Source organism: Chlorocebus sabaeus, chromosome 2 (genome assembly GCF_047675955.1).
Source record: "Chlorocebus sabaeus isolate Y175 chromosome 2, mChlSab1.0.hap1, whole genome shotgun sequence".
NCBI classification, from domain to species: domain Eukaryota; kingdom Metazoa; phylum Chordata; class Mammalia; order Primates; family Cercopithecidae; genus Chlorocebus; species Chlorocebus sabaeus.
In genome coordinates, this window is record NC_132905.1 from 14,807,083 (window position 1) to 14,828,558 (window position 21,476).

At 46.9% G+C, this 21,476-nt stretch overlaps 1 protein-coding gene across 1 annotated transcript in view; it reads left to right on the forward strand.

The window, feature by feature from the left end:
• KCNB1 (potassium voltage-gated channel subfamily B member 1) overlaps positions 1 to 20,866 on the forward strand; it is a 119,719-nt gene extending 98,853 nt beyond the window's left edge. The window contains exon 2 of the mRNA XM_008014495.3: positions 8,769 to 20,866. Coding sequence (XP_008012686.3) covers positions 8,769 to 10,778 — 2,010 coding nt within the window. The 3' untranslated portion in view covers positions 10,779 to 20,866. The remainder of the gene's footprint in view (positions 1 to 8,768) is intronic.
• The last annotated feature ends 610 nt before the right edge of the window (positions 20,867 to 21,476 follow it).

Consider the following 21,476-nt stretch of genomic DNA (forward strand, 5'->3'; position numbering starts at 1 on the left):
GGGGATGGAAAGCAATGGGCCAGCATGGGCAACGTGGCAAAACCCCATCTCTACAAAAAATACGAAAAGGGAGGTTGAGGCTGCAGTGAGCCAAGATCACACCCCTGCACTCCAGCCTGGGCAACAGAGTGAGATCCTGTCTCAAAAAAAAAAAAGAAAAAAGAAAAAAAGACCTGGTGCAGTGGCTCAAGCCTGTAATCCCAACACTTTGAGAGGCCAAGGTGGGTGGATCACCTGAGGTCAGGAGTTCAAGACCAGCCTGGCTAACATGGTGAAACCCTATCTCTGTTAAAAATGCAAAAATTAGCTGGACGTGGTGACCTGTAATCCCAGTCACTCAGGAGGCTGAGGCACAAGAATCGCTTGAACCCGGGAGGCGGAGGTTGCAGTGAGTCGAGATCGTGACACTGCACTCCAGCCTGGGTGACAGAGCAAGACTCTGTCTCAAAAAGAAAGAAAAGAAAAGCAATGGGCTTCTCTTTATAGAAAGCAACTTTTTATGTAACTTTACTGAGGCTTTACTTTACATCTCATACAATGCGCACCCATTTCCATCATACGATTCGATAATTTTTATTAAATTTTACCAAGTTGTGCAGCCTTTGCCCTAAATCAGTTTTTAGAACATTTTCATCCTAATGAGATCCTTTATGCTCATTAACTGTTAATCCCTATCCCCCACCCTGGCAACCACTGACCTACTTTCTGTCTATAGATTTGCTTTATCTGGGCATTTCATATAAGTGGAATCATATAAGTGGCTTTTTGTGTCTGACTTCTCTCACTTATCATAATGTTTTCACGGTTCATCTGTGTCGTAGCAAATATCAGCACTTCATTCCTTTTTATGGATGAGAATATTCCATTGTATGGATAGCTGCATTTTGTTTATCTACTCATCAGTTGATGGAAATTTGGGTTGTTTCCACTGTGGGGCTATTATGAATACTGCAGCTATAAACCTGCATGTTTATGAAGAGCAATTTGCAAGCCCTAAACACTAGGTGCAGCTTCCAGCTTGCCAAAGCTTCTAGTGTTACTGAACAGTATTGACCGCAACGGGCTGGGTGACTGTGGGCAAGTCTCTTCCATTCTCTGCTTGAGTTTCCTCATCTTCCCAGCGAGGAGCTTGAGCCCTTTTCTGTGCCCCAGTCTGTGCCTCATCCACATTCCTGGAACAGCAGAGAAGTGTGCAGAGGCCACGATAAACAGACCATAGGCCTCTCTGTGATCAACCACCAGAGTCGACAATTAGGATGAGGAGGGCCTGGCTCCAGCACTCCTGGATTCCACCCTGGGGATCCCCACCTGCCAATCTTTTCCCCCAGAGAAGCAAAGCCCCCTCTCCCATTTGGTGCAGACAGGTAGGCTCCAGGATCCAGAACCTCTTCACAGGGAATTTGAGGACAGCCTCCCAGTCTCTGGTAATGGCTCCTGCCTCTGCTCCCCGGGTTCCTGGAGTTCTGCCAAGCCCAACTGGGCTCAGATCCCAGAAAAGCAGAGGCCTGTCCAGGCCTGAGCTGGGGCCGGAAGGACTCCCAGGTGGTGGCCAGTTCCCCACTCCTGGGGCTTATCCCAGAAACCAAATCAACACAGTCCATCTGGGTCCATAGGCTGTTTAGAGGATGCATGCTGCCTTAGGCAGTCACTGGGGTCTATACACCTACTCCTGGTTCCAAAAGCAACCAGCACAGAGGTTAGGGGTGGGGTTGACCATAAATTATCTGAATAATAATTTATTTGAGACGGAGTTTCCCTCTTGTCACCCAGGCTGGAGTGCAGTGGCTCAATCTCAGCTCACTGCAGTCTCCGCCTCCTGGGTTCAAGTGATTCTCCTGCCTCAGCCTCCCAAGTAGCTGGGATTAAAGGCACCCCCACACCTGGCTAATTTTTGTATAGTTAGTAGAGATAGGTTTCACCATGTTGGCCAGGCTGGTCTTGAACTCCTGACCTCAGGTGATCTGCCCACCTCGGCCTCCCAAAGTGCTAGGATTACAGGGGTGAGCCACCACGCCTGCCCCTGAATAATAGTTTAATAACATTATATATTAGGTAGCTTTTAGGTGTCAAGTGCTCAGTTACCTTCATCTTCATTTTAGAGAAAAGGAAACAGAGGCTCAGAGAGGGGGAGTGACTTGTCCAAAGCCACACAGCTGGGGATTAATAGCCCTGGGACTCAAACTCAAGTCCAAAATCAGCTTATAAATAAATGTAAAGAAATGTGGAGAAATAAATACTATTAAAGTTTAAAGTAACTGTGCCACTAGCTAAGGGCATTTTGAGTTCATTGAATTCTCACTGCAGTCTTGCAATGATCCTCGTCTTACAGATGGGGAAACTGAGGCACAGAGGGCTTAACTCACGTTGGGAAATTCCCCAGGCAGGAAGTGTGGCCCTAACTCTAAGGGCCTCATTGAGTCTGGAAAAGAAAAAGGTCTCGCAGGTGGGGCCAGGAGGAGTGGGTCAGGGGAGACCCCCACACTGCATTAGCGCACATGCTGTGTGATACACATTCACACAGACAGATGCCAGGTGTGCTTCGAACCTCCCAACTCAACCCTGAGCAGCAGGCACTCCCCCCTACCCCCACACCTTGGGGTCCAGTAGGGCCCCTGCCCCTGCTTCGCTCGTTTCCTAGGCCTCCTTGGGCTGAGGGATGGGGAGAGGGAGGGCAGTCTCAGTACAAAGTGGGTGCCTGCCTTAGGTCTGGACAATAGCTGGGTGCATAATTCATGCATCTGTCAGCAGAACATCAATTATGTGGGCCTTCCCTGGAGTTGTCTGGGGGTTAGAAACCAAAGCAGGCTTCCCCTGCTAGCCTCTGGGGGAAAATAGGACCTCCCAGCTCTTAAAGGAACAGACTCCCCGGGAATCCATTCCTCCCTGTGCAGGCGCCCTCCTGCCAGAAGTCACCAGACAAGAGCAGCTTCCTGTAGGGCTCAGCCCAAAGCCCACTGACTGACCTCTCTGACCCAGTCCGTGTCCCCAACTCCACAATTGTGAGGGGCTGACTATTGGTATGTCCCAGAGTTTCTCAACCTCAGTACTGATGGCATTTCGGGCTGGATCATTCTTTGCCATGGGGGCTGTCCTGTGCATTGTAGGGCATTTAGTGACATCCCAGACCTCCACCCCCAAGATGTCAGGAGCACCCCTCCCACCAGTTGTAATGACCAAAACTTTCTGCCAAAATTGCCAAGTGTCCCCTAGGAGTAAAAATCATCCCCTTAAAAACCACTAGTATGTCCTCATTTTACAAATAAGGAAACTGAGGCAGTGAACATTTAGATGCCCAAGGCCATCCCACCAATGAATGGCAAGAGCTAGAATTTCAACTCCAGGACCCACACTCCTCACCTCAACACAGGAGCGCTAAAAAGTGTGCTGCCAAGATGTTATCCCAACAATCACATATTTATTTTGGTGAATATTTAATACATATAGCCCTGGCATGAAAAATCAGCAATTTTGCATATTATTTCTTAGAATAAAGCTAAAATGAAACAAAGAAGGTAAGCAGGCTTTTTTGATTTTTTGTTTTTACCATTAAGGAAAGAGTGATACAAGTAGCAAAATACATACAGTATAGCGTCAAAACTGAGGGAAGTCCAGGAGCGGTGGCTCACACTTATAATCCTAGCACTTTGTGGGCCCTGGTGGGAGGATTGCTTGAGGCCAGGAGTTCAAGACCAGCCTGGGCAACATAGTAAGACCCCCATCTCTACACAGTATAGCCAGGCATGGTAGCATGTGCCTGTAGTCCAAGTTTCCTGGGAGGCTAAGGCAGGAGGATCATTTGAGCCTAGGCATTCGAGCTCTGATTGCACCACTGCACTCCAGCCTGGGCCACAGAGGGAGACTCTATCTCTTAAAAAAAAAAAAAAAAAATAGCGCAACAAAATGACAATTTAGGGACCCATACATTCTTATTGAAAATCATACAGAGAAACCAAGGGATGAAAAACTGCACACAGAGGTTATCTCTGGAGTGGGAAGGACACAAAGGAAGTGTCAGTGTTACTGCTGCCTATTCTGTCTCTCCACTTGGGTGGTGGGTTCTAGGTGTTCGTTTGATTATGGTTCATAAATTATATATAAATTAGGTCTACTTTTGTATATATCAAACATTTTATTTTATTTATTTTATTTTTGAGCCAGAGTTTCGCTCTTGTTGCCCAGGCTGAAGTGCAATGGCATGATCTCGGCTCACCGCCACCCCCACCTCCCAGGTTCAAGCGATTTTCCTGCCTCAGCCTCCCGAGTAGCTGGGATTACAGCCGCCTGCCACCATGGTTGGCTAATTTTTTGTATTTTTAGTAGAGACGGGGTTTCACCACGTTGGCCAGGCTGGTCTTGAACTCCTGACCTCAGCTGATCCACCTGTCTCGGCCTCCCAAAGTGCTGGGATTACAGGTATGAGCCACCGCACCCGGCCTCAAACATTTCATTTTATAAAATATTACAGAATATTTCTTTTTCAATGGGTGCAAATCAAGAAACTCAAAACCTATTTTTTTAAACATAGGATGTGTCAGACTTAACTACAGAAAAAAAAATCAGAAGTTATAGAACCCCTGAGGCTGGGGAGGCACCACACCTCAGAACATTCCCTTTCATCTTCAGAGCTGGCCCATCAGGGCACCGGCACTCTCTTGCCCCCTGTGGCATCCCCAGTGTCTAGCCTAGTGCCTCATGCAGAGTAGATGACCAAGAAATATTTCCCAGGCCAGTGCAGTGGCTCACACCTGTAATCCCAGTGCTTTGGGAGGCCAAGGCAGGAGGATAGCTTGAGCCCAGGAGTTCCAGACCAGTCTGGGCAACAAAGTGAGACCCCATCATGACAAAAAAAAGTTAAAAATTAGTTGGGCTTGATTGTACTCTCCTGTAGTCCTAGCTACTTAGGAGGCTGAGGTGGGAGAATTGCTTGAGCATGGGAGTTTGAGGCTGCAGTAAGCTATGATTAAACCATTGCACTCTAGCTTGCGCAACAGAGAAAGACACTGTCTCTTAAAACAACAACAACTGAATTCTGGTCCTGACCCTTCTACTTCTAGCTCCATGAACTTGAGCAACAGCCAACAAATACGTGGGGAGCGCCTGTTAGGTGTCCCACCCTGGGTCAGGTGCTGGGGGCCCACAGATAAACCTCAGAACCCATCCCCATCCTCCCAGTGCTGACTGATTCTGAGCAGCAATAAGCACACTCACCCACATGCACGCGCACACACGCACGCACACGCACGCACACACACATATGCACGCACACACACGCACACGCACGCACACACACACGCATGCACACACACGCATACGCACGCACACGCACGCATGCACACACACGTGCACATCTGTGATGGGATATGAGTGGTAAGTATCCCCAAGGTATGGTAAAATGGTGAGGAAACCCAAGGATGGAGCAGTCAACCCTGCCTGGGGAAAGCAGAGAGAACTCCAGAGGGAAGGAGTCGCGTGGGCTGGATTTGAAAAGATGGATTGGAATTCACCAGACAGTGAGCAAGAAGCTTGGATATACAGAATTGACCGATGATAGTGTGTGACCAGAGGAGCGTGAATTTTGAGAACCCATGGCAGGAGTGGCCACAGAGAGGGGTCGGAGTCAAAATGAGAAGGACTTGACAACCATGTGTCCTTACTGGGGATTCATTGCAGGGCCAGAAACCTCTCACACTCACCCATGCAGCATTGGGTTGACTTACAGGATACAGCAGACAGTCTCAGAACAAGGACAGGAGGCAAAGACCGAGACTGGACCACCCCAAGGCTGGGTGATCTGAGTGGATGGGGTGATGTGGGCTGAGATTTCCCCTGTGATGACAGCTGGCATCTATTAGACACTCACCACGTGCTGCTGGAAGCTGTCCTAGCATTTTGCCTGTGCTAACACATTTCATCTTCACAGCAGTTCTCTGAGGTAGATACTGTTATCAGCCCATTTTCTAGATGAGGAAACTGGGGCTTAGAGAGGTTAAATAACTTGCTCAATGTAAGGAAATGGCAGAGAGCTGAGGCTTGAACCTCAAACAGGCTGACACCAGCGCCTCAGCTCTTAACTGCTGCCCTCTGCACCTTGCTATGGCCCTCCTGTGGTCCCCACTCCTCCTTCATCTGCACCTTCCCTTCATTCTCTGGCTTTTCTTGAAGGTTCAGCTTTCTTTGTCTTTTTCTTCTGTTTCGTTTGTTTGTTTGTTTTTTGAGATGGAGTCTCACTCTGTTGCCCAGGCTAGAGTGCAGTGGTGCGATCTCGACTCACTGCAACCTCTGCCTCCCAGGTTCAAGCGATTCTCCTGCCTCACCTCCCAAGTAGCTGGGAATACAGGTGCAGCCACTATGCCCAGCTAATTTCGTTTCTTTCTTTTTTTTCCTTTTCCTTTTGTTTTCTTTTGAGACAGGGTTTCGCTCTCTGTCACCCAGGCTGGAGTGCAGTGGTGTGGTCATGGCTCACCGCAGCCTTAACCTCCTTGGGCTCAAGAGATTCTCTTGCCTCAGCCTTCCAAGTAGCTGGGACTATAGACATGTGCCGACACATCCAGCAGATTTTTTATTTTTTGTAGAGACAGGGTCTCACTGTGTTGACCAGGCTGGTCTCAAACTCCTGGGCTCAAGCAATTCCCTCACCTTAGCCTCCCAAAGTGTTGGGATTACAAATGTAAGCCACCATGCCTAGGCTAAGGTTCAGCTTTCTCTGGTGTTTTTATGGCATCTCTGTCCCCTACATTTGGGAGACAGTTGCTTGAGGATTGGGCTTATCATGAAGCTGATTCAAGCCTAGATTCTACTTAACATTTAATTCAGGGACTCACCCTCCTGTAACCCACTCACTGCCTGGGTTCCTGAGCTCAAATTTCTCAAAGGTAGGTTGGCTAAGCCCCAGTATACAGATTGGCTCCGCCTAGATTTTTTATCCAAACTTCGTGCTCTGATCAGTGGCAGCCAGGATCAAATAATACAACCATGGTGACCAGGCCCCTGCTTCCCACTTAGCAGGGTCAGAGGAAGAGAAAGGGAAAAATCTACAAAAGTAAGACAGGTATAGGGGACCCAATAGACAGGTTTAGGGGGCTGGATTTTTTCATGAGGAGCCCTGGAGATTTATTAAGCAAAGGAGTAGTGTGATTGGATTTGTATTTTTGGAAAGAAAAAAAAAAGACCCTCAGAGCAATTGATTACATCTGTTTGCTTTTCTGCACAGTCTGTAGACTGGCCTAGATCCCGTTAATTTCAACATATATCCATTGAGCCCTTTTGTGATTGGATTTGTATTTTTGGAAAGAAAAAAAAAAGACCCTCAGAGCAATTGATTACATCTGTTTGCTTTTCTGCACAGTCTGTAGACTGGCCTAGATCCCGTTAATTTCAACATATATCCATTGAGCCCTTTCTCTGCGCCAAGCCCTCTTCTTGATCCAGGGTACTCGAAGGTAGCTAAGCTAAAGTCTTTAGCCCTCAAAAGCACATAGTTCCAGTCAAGAGTTAACATGGGCCCAGAATGTCTGTGCCTCCCTAGGAATTACCTGCAAAATCTTGAAAGTCTAGGCGTTTTTCCAGCAAAAGGTTAACTTTCATCTGATTTTTTTTTTCCTTTTGTTCTTTTATAGAGACAGGGTCTCACTATGTTGCCCAGGCTAGACTCGAACTCGTGGCCTCAAATGATTCTCCTGCCTAGGCCTCCCAAAGTGCTAGGATTACAGACATGAGGCACCATACTCAGCCACATCCGATTTTTAACACAGCCTTAAGAGCTCATGTTCGGCCGGGCGCGGTGGCTCAAGCCTGTAATCCCAGCACTTTGGGAGGCCGAGACGGGCGGATCACGAGGTCAAGAGATCGAGACCATCCTGGCTAACACGGTGAAACCCCGTCTCTACTAAAAAATACAAAAAAACTAGCCGGGCGAGGTGGTGGGCGCCTGTAGTCCCAGCTACTCGGGAGGCTGAGGCAGGAGAATGGCATAAACCCGGGAGGCGGAGCTTGCAGTGAGCTGAGATCTGGCCACTGCACTCCAGCCCGGGCGACAGAGCGAGACTCCGTCTCAAAAAAAAAAAAAAAAAAAAAAAAAAAAAAGAGCTCATGTTCTTGGGTCACCCAGACCTGGGTTAAAATGCTGGCCCTTCCACTTACTAGCTGTGGAAACCCAAGTGTCCGCATCTGTTCAATGGAGCTAATAGCACTGAACAGGGTTATTATAAGAATGAAATGAGCTATTTCATGGAAAGTGCCTAGCACACAACGAACACTCAATCAAGGATAGCTATTACCATTAGTATCATCTCCATGAAAGTAGTTCCCCACCCAGTGTGAGCCACTGGTCTAGATCAGAAGTCAGCAAATCATGGTTCACAGGCCAAATTCGGTCTACTGTCTGTTTTTGTAAATAAAGTCTTATTGAAACACAGCTATGCCCATTCATTTATGTATTATCCAAGGTTGCTTTTATGCTACAGCTACAGAGTCGAGTTGTTGCAACAGAGAATGCAGTGTTTCAGGGCCTATAAAATGGTTACTATCTAAAAAAGTATGTTTGAACCCTGGGTTTGCTGATAGCTTTAAAACATTTCATTTCTCTGGGCCTTGGTTTCCACATCTGGACAATAAATGGATTACAACAGATTCTCTTTTTGGCTCATTAAATGACTAGTGAGATGTGAAAATGCTCTTGAACATTGAGGAGTGCCCTGTAGATCCAGGGTGTTATGATGATCATCCCATGAGGTGGTTGATAACTAAATCCCACTCTCTTCTCTTCACAGATCCTTGCCATAATTTCCATCATGTTCATCGTCCTCTCCACCATTGCCCTGTCCCTCAACACGCTGCCTGAGCTACAGAGCCTCGATGAGTTCGGCCAGTCCACAGACAACCCCCAGCTGGCCCACGTGGAGGCTGTGTGCATCGCATGGTTCACCATGGAGTACCTGCTGCGGTTCCTCTCCTCGCCCAAGAAGTGGAAGTTCTTCAAGGGCCCACTCAATGCCATTGACTTGTTGGCCATTCTGCCATACTATGTCACCATTTTCCTCACCGAATCCAACAAGAGCGTGCTGCAATTCCAGAATGTCCGCCGCGTGGTCCAGATCTTCCGCATCATGCGAATTCTCCGCATCCTTAAGCTTGCACGCCACTCCACTGGCCTCCAGTCCCTGGGCTTCACTTTGCGGAGGAGCTACAATGAATTGGGCTTGCTCATCCTCTTCCTCGCCATGGGCATTATGATCTTCTCCAGCCTTGTCTTCTTTGCTGAGAAGGATGAGGACGACACCAAGTTCAAAAGCATCCCAGCCTCTTTCTGGTGGGCCACCATCACCATGACTACTGTTGGGTATGGAGACATCTACCCCAAGACTCTCCTGGGGAAAATTGTTGGGGGACTCTGCTGCATCGCAGGAGTCCTGGTGATTGCTCTTCCCATCCCCATCATTGTCAATAACTTCTCTGAGTTCTATAAGGAGCAGAAGAGACAGGAGAAAGCAATCAAACGGCGAGAGGCTCTGGAGAGAGCCAAGAGGAATGGCAGCATCGTATCCATGAACATGAAGGATGCTTTTGCCCGGAGCATTGAGATGATGGACATTGTGGTTGAGAAAAATGGGGAGAATATGGGTAAGAAAGACAAAGTACAAGATAACCACTTGTCTCCTAACAAATGGAAATGGACAAAGAGAACACTGTCTGAAACCAGCTCAAGTAAGTCCTTTGAAACTAAGGAGCAGGGATCCCCTGAAAAAGCCAGATCATCTTCTAGTCCTCAGCACCTGAACGTTCAGCAGTTGGAAGACATGTACAATAAGATGGCCAAGACCCAATCCCAACCCATCCTCAATACCAAGGAGTCAGCAGCACAGAGCAAACCAAAGGAAGAACTTGAAATGGAGAGTGTCCCTAGCCCCGTAGCCCCTCTGCCCACTCGCACAGAAGGGGTCATCGACATGCGAAGTATGTCGAGTATTGATAGCTTCATTAGCTGTGCCACAGACTTCCCTGAGGCCACCAGATTCTCCCACAGCCCTTTGACATCACTCCCCAGCAAGACTGGGGGCAGCACAGCCCCAGAAGTGGGCTGGCGAGGAGCTCTGGGTGCCAGTGGTGGTAGGTTTGTGGAGGCCAACCCCAGCCCTGATGCCAGCCAGCACTCTAGTTTCTTCATTGAGAGCCCCAAGAGTTCCATGAAAAATAACAACCCTTTGAAGCTCCGAGCACTTAAAGTCAACTTCATGGAGGGTGACCCCAGTCCACTCCTCCCCGTTCTAGGGATGTACCACGACCCTCTTAGGAACCGGGGGAGTGCTGCAGCTGCTGTCGCTGGACTGGAGTGTGCCACACTTTTGGACAAGGCTGTGCTGAGCCCAGAGTCCTCCATCTACACCACAGCAAGTGCTAAGACACCCCCCCGGTCTCCTGAGAAACACACAGCAATAGCGTTCAACTTTGAGGCGGGTGTCCACCAGTACATTGACGCAGACACAGATGATGAGGGGCAGCTGCTCTACAGTGTGGACTCTAGCCCCCCCAAAAGCCTCCCTGGGAGTACCAGTCCGAAGTTCAGCACAGGGACAAGATCGGAGAAAAACCACTTTGAAAGCTCCCCTTTACCCACCTCCCCTAAGTTCTTAAGGCAGAACTGTATTTACTCCACAGAAGCATTGACTGGAAAAGGCCCCAGTGGTCAGGAAAAGTGCAAACTTGAAAACCATATCTCCCCTGACGTCCGTGTGTTGCCAGGGGGAGGAGCCCATGGAAGCACACGAGACCAGAGCATCTGAACTGCCCCACCTTGGAGGAGAGACTTTTGGGTGAGGTCCAAAGAGGAGAGCTGTCCAGCTTACCTGCCACAGAGCTTTTCTGCATGAACTCTGGAACAGAAAGGCCCTGTAAAGCCCTCAGAGAGAAGAAAGACTCCAGAGAAGGCTCCCTAAGACCTTGAGAGCCATGACAGGTCCATCAGCATGAAGTTGGCCAAGCCATAGGGCACAGCACCTCCTTGTAACAACTCTATTGCCCTTTTTGGGAGATGACATGAGTGTAACTCACAGCCACCACTACCACCACTTTAGACAGGACTGAGGCCACATACTCCCCATTCTTCTCTCATGGCTTTCCATCTCAGCCTTGGAGGGCAACATTTCCAGTCCTCCTAGCTTCACCTGGAGAAGGATGCTGGAACAAGCGGCTGGTGTTGAAAGAGTGGGTTGACCAATTTGGTATTGAATGTTGCCCGGCCACCCCTAGGAACACCTGTCCATCACCTCCTGGATGGATTCCACTGTTAGACAGCTACAGGGAATGATTGGTCACGGGGAAGTCTCTGCGCCATAAGCCACGATCCCAGCTCAAAACCCTTACTCAAATGTCTTCATTGACTTCAGTATTCCGTAGTACCTGAGATTTTATTTTGAGATACCATCAGGGTGAGTTGCACCACTTGTACTCAATTCTAATTGCCCCCTGGCAATCTGGGAAGGGTTCAGAAGGTGGGAACCCAGCCAACAGCATGAACTCAGAGCATTGCTTTAGGGTTGGAGGAGGAACACGCTTTCTTTACATCACTAGTGTAGACTCAAAAGATATGCAAGTGTCAAATATGCAAAAGAAATAGTTTATTCAAAGAGACTGTGTGTTACTGAAGAACAGTATAAAAATATGATTTTTTTTACTTGCAAAAATGAAAGGAAAAAAATACCCCGCATTGAAATGCCCAGTTCAGACTGAATAATTCCTGCTGCAGCAAGGAAAGTACCTACTATAATAGAAATTCTGTTTTGTTTTCTGTGGTTTTCAAGTTAAAAAAAAGTTAAAATAAAAAGCACTTTATGTTTTTCAAAAATAGGTTCTGCCAGGGACAGTGTCAACATCTTGCACTTTAAAACAAGCACTATTTCCCGTGGGCCAATTGTTGGGACTGTAGTTGGATTGTTGCTACCTGCCTGTTTCTGGCCACCGTGGGTAATATTGTGCTGGTATTACTGTCTGCCATATCAAAGTCTGTGGGCTCCTTCCCCGCCCCTCTGAAGCCTTCCCTTAACCCTCATGGGTCAGGAGGGGTTCTTGCCCCTTGGGTGGGGCCTCTCATGAAGTTGAGTATACAGGAGACATGCACATCTCAAAAGGACACAGTGACAGTTGGACATTGGGTGTTTTACTTTGTTCTCTTTCTTGTCAACCAGCTATTGGTTTTTCAGTGTCACTGTCTGTACTAAAAGCTCAACTCTCCTTCCTGCAGCCATCGATGCAGCCAGTACAGACAAAAGCAATAAGTATTCGTGTGCATCCTGAGTGGTTCTGGTGTATTTCTTGGTGTTGGTTTTCCTGTCCTAGTTTGATGACCTGGCATTGTCCTGCCTGCTTTTAGTCCAACAGCATGGTGTTGTTGGCCGTTCCTCAGTACAGTGGCATTGAGTTGAACCACTGATGAATACAATGCTATAGTGTTGGCTCACCTGTCAGTAAAGATGACATGTTATTGGTCTGCCTGTCTGTAGTACAATGGAACAATGTTGTTCTCTTAATGTAATATTGATGGATGATGTCCCAAGTACAATAGTGTAGTTCTGCTTATCCTCAATACAGTAACAGGCATATGTCTTCCCAATGGAAGAAAGATATAGTATTGGTTCACCTAGTCTTAAGTCTCAATATCATCTGTTGCTGGTCTGCCTGTTAGTACAATGGCATGATTCACCTCTCAGTACACAAATATCATGGAGCTGTTCTGCCTGCCCTTCATACATAAGGCATAAGGTTGAGCCACCTGCCACACGTATGATGAGATGGGATCATTCCACCACCCTTAAAAATACGTCTTCTCTGCTGTATACAAACCCAATTCATAACACTTCTCAGCATCTCCAGAGACTGTGGATCCCCCCAAGAGGGAGCAGCCCTGTTCTTTGCTGTATTAACAAAGAAAACGAGAACGTCACTCTTCCTAGGTATCTTCAGAGTATTCACGCAGCAACTACAAAGGGACTTAGGGGCAGGGAGAGTGTGAGGGCATCCTGTGCCAGGCAGAGGAAGCAGCACTGCCAAAACACTTTGCTGAACATGCAGTCTGAGCTGGGGGCCTCTTGAGGAATGACTGTGGGACAGTTCTCCGCCGACCATCTCACATGTCTCTTCTTTGTTTTCATCACCATTAATGTCCACCATCAGCACAAATGTGAAAATTCAGGGAAAAAAACAAATGCTTTTTGATAAAAGTAAATAGTTGTGATTTCCAATTCAGATATTTTTAGAGCTGATGCTATCTGTAAAAATTAATAATAATGATAATATAGTCTATTTTACATATCAGGAAAGTGAACATGTTTCAACATAGCCATATATATTGAGAAGGAACTTACCACCCCTTCTTCCAGTCGAGGCATTTCATTTGTTGGTTGAAGCAGATGAGAAGTGTACAGATTGAAAATGATTTCTTTGTTTTTTTTTTTAAAAAAAAACGAAAACCAATTGGTGCAACTCTCCTTGTAACCAAAGGCCCTTTCTGCCTTCTGTGGTCATGTAGGACCTGGCCCTTCCTTCCTTGTGTATTTTGTCCGACCTTAAAGTAGCATTTTATTGAGTCACTTTTGAAGGACGAATTCAGAAGTATCATTAAGAACCTACCTTTTCAGGCTTCATAGCCAGAGTCCTATAGAGTTCTTATAGAAACAGAATAATTGAAATTCAGCATATACTATGCCTTAGAAAGTATTCCGTTTGGGTTCGATTGGTTTTTTTTTTTTCTTTTACTTGCGTGTGTATGTATTGGGGGAGCATAGCTTTTATTCTGTGCTCAATTCGAAATAGAGTATTATAAGTTTTCCCAGCCCATCCACCCGCTAAAAAAGAACATATCCAAATTTTAATATGCATCCACCCCACCTGTACCTACATGTGTGAATACACATGCACTGGGGAATCTACCTAAGAGTCTTCACTGAGAAGTTCACTTGATAGAAAGGTCTTGATAGAGAAGAGGAAAGCAATGGTCTGAAGGCAAATCCTGCTTTAACTTGCTGGTCCATTTCCCATTCATTCCTGAACCAATGAGAGCAGAAAGAAACAAGTCAACCCAAACAAGCAAACTAGGGGCTGGACGCGGCGAATGGATGCTGGTCAGTTTGGCGAATTCACTGAAACTCATCAAGAACCCAGCTGAACTTGCGTTCCTACTTACACCATTATCAGAAAGGGCTAGGGACCAGGTAGCTATGTGTCCCAATCACACGGGGGAGAGTCTGCCACCAGCGGTGAGAGAGGTGGGGAAGCTTTGGAGGAGACAGTATATTCACCTTTTTATCTTTGGGTAAAAGAAACCAACAGGACTTTGGTGCAGTAGATTTCTCAGTGCCTTCTTTAGGAATTCTATCTTAAGCACACTTCAAGGGGAAAGATAAAAGGAGGAGAGAACATTTGTTCCCATGAAGTCCCTTTCTCCAAAGGACTGGGGATCAAGAAGGAAGAAGAGTAAGAAGGAAAAACGACAAAATCCTGAGGAGGCCATTTCTTTTAACCCACCCAGCTTGCCCCTGAAAACTGCTGGTGACACAAACTTTTTCAAACTGACTCCCAGCTTCTCCATGTGTCTTGGTAACTGTAGCCTCGTCTCTGCCCTTTCTCCTAATAAGATCCATGTTTCTAAGGAGAAAAACAAAACAGTATTCTCTTCTGTAAAACTGTAATGTATTGTTGATATTTGTAACTATTGTATATTTCTGTCTTGCTCCAGTCCCAGCTGGAGTGTCTAGTTCCATGGACAAGGGAATATTTAAAATTCACCACGGACAAGGGCCACTAAAGCCAGGTCTCTATTGCTAATCTCTCTCCTGTTATTTCTCTACCAACTAATCTCAAGTAACAATACCCCAGGCTTTTTTCAGCCTCAATTCAAGTAACTTTGAATCAAAAGAGAGCAAGGCAAAAAGCCTCCGGACGTGCTTCTTTGGGAAAGGACTTTTTTTGTAGCTGCAGAGTGGGAAGGAGGGAGAAGGGGCTCCCCTGAGACCCCGGCAGGACAATGGAAAACTTCCAGTCCTGAGCTGATGTTTCCTCACTTATCACTGCTTATAGGACAGCATCCAAATGCTTTCATGTCGCTCAGCCCAGGCAATCCAAACCAGTCCTGGCTACACCCAGAAATAAGAGTTACCTCTGCATTTTCTGTTGCCATTTTTCTGGCTCTAGAAGTATCTGATGCGCGACTATGTCATAGAATGTCCACGCATCTCAGAGTAGTCTATTTTTCTGTTCAGATAAAATATATATATATATGTATTTTTAGCAAATTTATAATAGGGCAATTGAGTCTGATTTCTTCTTTTGTAATACAGAACAATATCTTAGGAGTTTCATTGTTGGTCATTATCGTAGCTGATGTTTTCTGGTCTTTTGCAGTTCCTACCATTGTCCCTTGGGCTGTTTGAGTTTTCTTCCTTTTGATTCTGATTTCTTGAGGGTGGGGAAATAATTTGGGGTCTGATTTCCTTGTGTAGGCATTTCTTGACACTAGGCCTGGAGTCTGTCAATGCTGTGAGTTTCCTCATTCAATTCTGTGTGTTTCTCCTATTCGTTGTTCTTAAGAATCCAGGGCATGAATGCAGGAATGAGACCCAGGGAAGCGGAGCTACAGATGGCCCTCAAAATCAGGATGGGATGTGGGTTGGTTTCGCTTATATTCCACACCCCTTTAGGGATCTGAAGGGACTGAGTTTTCTCATCCTCTCTGGGGAACCAAAAATCTCATGCAAGCAAACTCATCACTGACATTTCTGAGATCCAGAACACATGTGAGTCCCTCCTGGCTGGGCTGCTCCCATGTCCAGCACCTTGTCAGCCTGTAACGTCAATCAGATCTGAAGGTCAGAGCTTTTTCAGGTTCTCGTGAACCTCACAAGAACATGCTGGGCCTCAGATCTCACTGACTTGTTTATCAGTTCCTTGTTTCAGTCTGTTTATTTTTTATTTTTATTTTATTATTATTATTATTATTTTGAGACAAAGTCTTGCTGTGTTGCCCAGGCTGCAGTGCAATGGCACGATCTCGGCTCACTGCAACCTCCTCCACCCAGGTTCAAGTGATTCTCATGTCTCAGCCTCCTGAGTAGCTGGGATTACAGGAGCGCACCACCACACCCAGCTAATTTTTGTATTTTCGGTAGAGACAGAGTTTCTCCGTGTTGGCCAGGCTGGTCTTGAACTCCTGACCTCAGGTGATCCACCTGCCTCGGCCTCCCAAAATGCTGGGATTACAGTTGTGAGTCACCACCGCACCCAGCCCATTTCAATCCATTTTTAACAGCTTCACCAAAAAACAGTGGCCAGACACCCTTGCAGCCAAACCCTGAGAAGAGATGTCCCTGAATCTGCTAGCTCATCTCCCCTTCCCTTGCCAGCTGCCTGGCTCCATAGAGCAGGAGGTGTGTGGCAAGGACAGGGGCAGTTTTCCAGCTTCCACCTATCCACGCCTGGGGGAGTTCTGGACGGTCCTGATAATTAATTCCACGAGGCAGTTTTCAGCCCTGGGTAGGCGGAGGACATCTCACTAGGCAGGATCTTCAGCAGAAAGTGATTCTCCATCCGTTAACTCACGCAGGAAGATGAAGAAAGCCCAAATAATCTCCAACTGGCATTCACTTAGGTTTTGGTATCCCACCCGCCTCACTGTCAGCTTCAGGGCTCAGGGCTCTGCCTAGAATCAGAAATTTGAGCCAAACTGGGACCCTCAGATGGCAGTGAGCCATCCCATCGGATAACTGCCAAGAGGAAGCCAACTCAAATATGAATTGTATTATTCTGGACTATGACCCTGATCAGAGTTCTCCCACCCCAAAAACCTCTGATAGTCTGGTTTGAACCAGAGTCAAATAAAACAGACAAGATTTTTTTTTTCCTTCGCACAAGAGCAACAAAAACAACAACAAAAAAAATGTCTGCCAGTAGTTTCCTGGGTTTGATGCCCAGATGAACAAACACTGTTGCCTATGGCTGTTGCTGTTTTCATCAAGAAAGAGGTTATATAGTTTGCATTTCCATCCACGCTCCCTGATTTTATCTTAACCTAGAATTTCTCCTGAACTTCCCCAAATGCCAGCTTGAATTTGGGTGGGGCTCCATTAATCGAAGGAACCCTCATCTTCACTTATAAACCTAATTCTCTGTTCCTCCCTCCAAAGATCCTGAAAAGATCTCCTAAAGGCTGGCCAGGATGGGGTGGAGTGGGGCAGTGCATCTGAAGAAAAAAACCACTTAGCTGCCAGCTGGCTGTATGCAAGTTCTCTGAAAATTTCTATTGTACGAAAGGGATGGGGTCAATTTCAGCTCAAATTAAGGAAGCACTCGTAATAGGCTGGGTTGTCTGACCATGGAACTCAATGCCATGGTGGACAGTGAGCTCCCTTAAATCACAGATGTTTAAAGAGAGGCTGGCTAGATGGTGTACAAAATGGGCATTGCAGAGGGGCCCTAGCATTGCATGGAAACTGGGCTGAACAACCACAGAAATTCATCTTTGTTTCTTGGTGTGTGTGTGTGTGTGTGTGTGTGTGTGTGTGTGTGTGTAGGTGGTTTGAACACTCTGGACACAAGCTCAAGCCACTGAGGCAAAGGCATGCAGCACAATTAGCAGGAATGCAACTTCTGGGCTTTGGAGCTGTCAGAGGGTGTGCCCAAGAGACAAGTCTGCTTCCTTCTGGCTCCCTGTCTTGGAATATTTTAATGACTATCAGTCACGAATCCAACCCATCCCCAATGGCCTAGCAGGTACCACATTGGGATAAGACTCATGCTACTTCCCCAGGCCAGCCAAGGAGCAATCCACTCTGTTCCCCATCCCTGGCTGGCTGTTTTATGGTGCTTCAGCCCCTCCGCCCAGCTCCTGTGCCCTCATGAGCCTGGGGCTTTCTGTACAAAAGATGCAATGATATCTGTTCCCCACTAGCCATCCCCACAGTGAACAACTTCCCAGGCAATAGCAAATTGCCTGGGAACAAATCCATTTCAAAACAAATCCATTCCAAAAGGGCTTGTTTTTCTGGTAAATCAAATAAGAAATCCCACTCAAGACCTTTGAAAGTCCCCATCGATGAAAAAAATCCAGAGGGGTCAAAAGTGAAAGGCAGCTTTTAATCCACTTTCACAGAAAAACCAGGCTCTTGGCTGCCTCCAAGCAGAATGCCTGCTCTCCTGCAGCTGTGGCCTCCATCCCAAATCAGCCCGTATACTGCATTCTCCAAGGAAAGCATTTGACAAGAGAGGGTTTATGCATGGTGAGTTGGGAGGAAGTGAGACTTCAACCTCAGGGTGAACCCAAGACCGGTTGGTCTTTAGTTGTTTTACTATGAGGTTGGGCAGGATGATATGTTTGGATGGGTAGAATGAGCAGCCGCCTTCCTCTGAAACCAAAATAAAATAAAAACCAGTTTTCAAGATTCCTCCCAATTCCTCACTGGAGGCTCTACGCTGCAGAATCACTCAAGTTGCAGCAACACAAGGAGGCAACAATAAGATAATTCATGAAAATGTAGGAAACTCCCAATTCCGTCCCATTAGGATGCCCTCAAGGGCCATGCAGGGATCTTCCCATACTTCCTGCTTCCCTGAGCTGAACGAAGATTGGAAAGAGGCAGACAGCAAAGAAGATGCCCAAGAAACTCTGACATCTCCACAGCTTGGCTCCATCCCTTGGACTTCACTGGGGTTTGGGCCTCCCTCTTGGTTGAGCTGAGTGTGCCTGAGTGGGTGGGAACAGGGAGGATTCTCTAGGCCTATCTTGATTTCAGTCCAAGGTCAAAAATTGAGAATCTTATTTTCTACACCAGGAACTCAGGGTTATCCCCAACCTATACCCTTGGCACATGATGGTCATCCAACCTGTTTTTATGAGTGAGTGAATGTGTGACTGGTTGGCCTCTGAGTGGACGACTGGATGCGTGAATGTATGAGTGAATGGGGGAATTAACGAATCCCTACCTAACAGCGAAGAGAAGAAAAATGAGGAGCCCCTCTCCCACTGAAACCCATAACTGCCCCATCAATGTCATCTGTTAATTGACTCAAGATGACATCTCAATTTGATGCTTGTAGGCCCCAAGCTGATAAGGGCCACAGCCCTCTCAGAGCCACACTTCCTGGGGGCCCACAGGGCAGCTCCAGCCTCCTTCCTCTTCCCCTACCCCGCATTTCTCAGCCTCATGTTCTATTTTAGCTCACGCATGACCCATGGGGGTGACCACCAAGTGGTTTTCCAATGGACTAAGCCAAGGGTTCGAAGCTGGGACTTCCCTTGGTCTGGGACTTGCTGGGGCAGAAACACAGGAGCCGACATCTGGAAACTGGATCGCATTCCCTGAGCCATGGGAGTCCAGCTGGATATTAACGCCAGCCTGCCCTCCAGCTTTTAGAGCCGAAGATCTTTTTTCTGAGCCCCAAAGCCGTCATGATAGTATGCCCCCAGATCCCATCAGCTAAGACCCTGTCTCTCCCAGGAAGTCGTGGTGTGAGGTTGGGGCTTTTCTGCCAGTAAAGCCATTCTGATCACCCCACCCTTGACAGGGGCCAAGCCAATCACATTAGCCATAAATGACCAATGTCCTCAGCCACTCTTTTCTCGGGGGTGCATTTGTGGGTCCTATTCATCTCTCGTCAGTTAACGTCTCTAGTCCTTCCCGTAAAGGTGAAAACGAGCATTGCGCATGTGCGCAACACACACACACACACACACACACACACACACACACCCCAGTGTCTTTTTATGCATGTGGTGAGATGAAATTGTGATCTTTGTGTGACCTCCAGCTGCTGTCTTGTCTTGTAAAATATGTCCAAATGTTTAAGAATTTCTAAGCAAATGGTCCTTTAATGAAGTCTGCAGAGTTCAATAAAAGGTATGGAAAAAACAAGCCTGGTGGAATTTATTTTTTGGAGGGCACAGGGAGGCAAGATGGGAAGTGCTGTAAGGGGACTTGAATCGGGGATCCTGTCTCCAGGCGGCATCAGTTTTTTCTGGAAGAGGGAGGACATGAAAATATATCTGGCTTGTCACCCCTGCTGTGCAAGCCAGTGGTAGCCCACCCTATATGACATTCATGAATCAAAGTTCCAACTCTGGTCATTTAGTTCTCATGTCAACTATGCCTGGGCATCTCATTAAAAACTATCTCACAATAGAAGGTATAAGCTCAAATGAATACTGGGGCAGAGCAGGTAACATAAATGAGTAAAGCAACCTAACTAAGAGACATAAGGGGGTGATGGTGAGTGTGGTAAAAAAAGAGAACACACACCCTGTCTAAAGGGGTGAACACTATTCATCTCCAACTGGTTGTTACCCCATAGGGATGTGGGCCCAGCAATGCTAGATCTTTCTAAGAGAAGTCAGAAATCTGGATTTTTACAGGAAATACCCAACTTTTAAATGTTAGCAACTATGGCTGGGCATGTGGCTCACACCTGAAATCCTAGCACTTTGGGAGGCCAAGGCAGAGTTTGAGACCAGCCTGGCCAACATGGTGAAATTCTGTTTCTACTAAAAAATAAAATAAATAAAAAACAAAAATAAATAAATATTAGTGACTAATTCCATTTTTTGTAGTCCTTTACTGGCCAGATGAAATATATCTGTAGGCAGACCAGAGCCCATAGGCTACCTTTCTGTGATCCATGCCTTACTGATAGGGCTCAAAGATTTCTGTACTTGTATTTTGGGGGGTTTTGTTGTTGTTTTTGAAACATAGTCTCACTCTGTTGCCCAGGCTGGAGTGCAGTGGCACAATCTCTGCTTACTGCAGCCTCCACCTCTCGGGTTCAAGCAATTCTTGTGCCTCAGCCTCCAGAGTAGCTGGGATTATAGGCACGTGCCACCACACCTGGCTAATTTTTTGTATTTTTTTAATAGAGACAGGGTTTTGCCATGTTGGCCAGGCTGGTCTTGAACTCCTGGCCTCAAGTGATACACCCGCCTCAGCCTCTCAAAGTACAGGGATTACAGGCATGAGCCATGTGCCCAGCCTTCTGTATTTATCTACTGCTGTGTAACAAATTACCCCCCAAACTCTAGCAAGCTGAAGCATTTATGATCTCGTCGTTTTTGTGGGTCAGGAATTCAGGAGCATCTTTAGCTGAGTGGTTCTGGCTAGGGATCTCTCACTAGGTTGCAATCAAGACACCAGCTGCAGTCCTCTGCTTGACTGGGATGAAAGACCTGTCTCTAAGGTGACTGAGGAGGCCTCAGTTCCTTACTGGCTGTTGGCAGAAGGCCTCAGTTGCTCACCATGTGGACTTCTCCATAGGGGGTCTTGAATGTCCTCACAGCATGGAAGCTGGCATCCCCCAGGGGCAGTGGTCCAAGAGAGAGGGGTAAGGATAAAGGCGCAATGCGTCTTGTGGCCTAGTCTCAGAAATCAGAAACCATCACTCACACCAAATTCTATTTGTTAGCAGTGAGTCACCAAATCCAGTTCACACTTAGAGAGAGGTAATTCTAC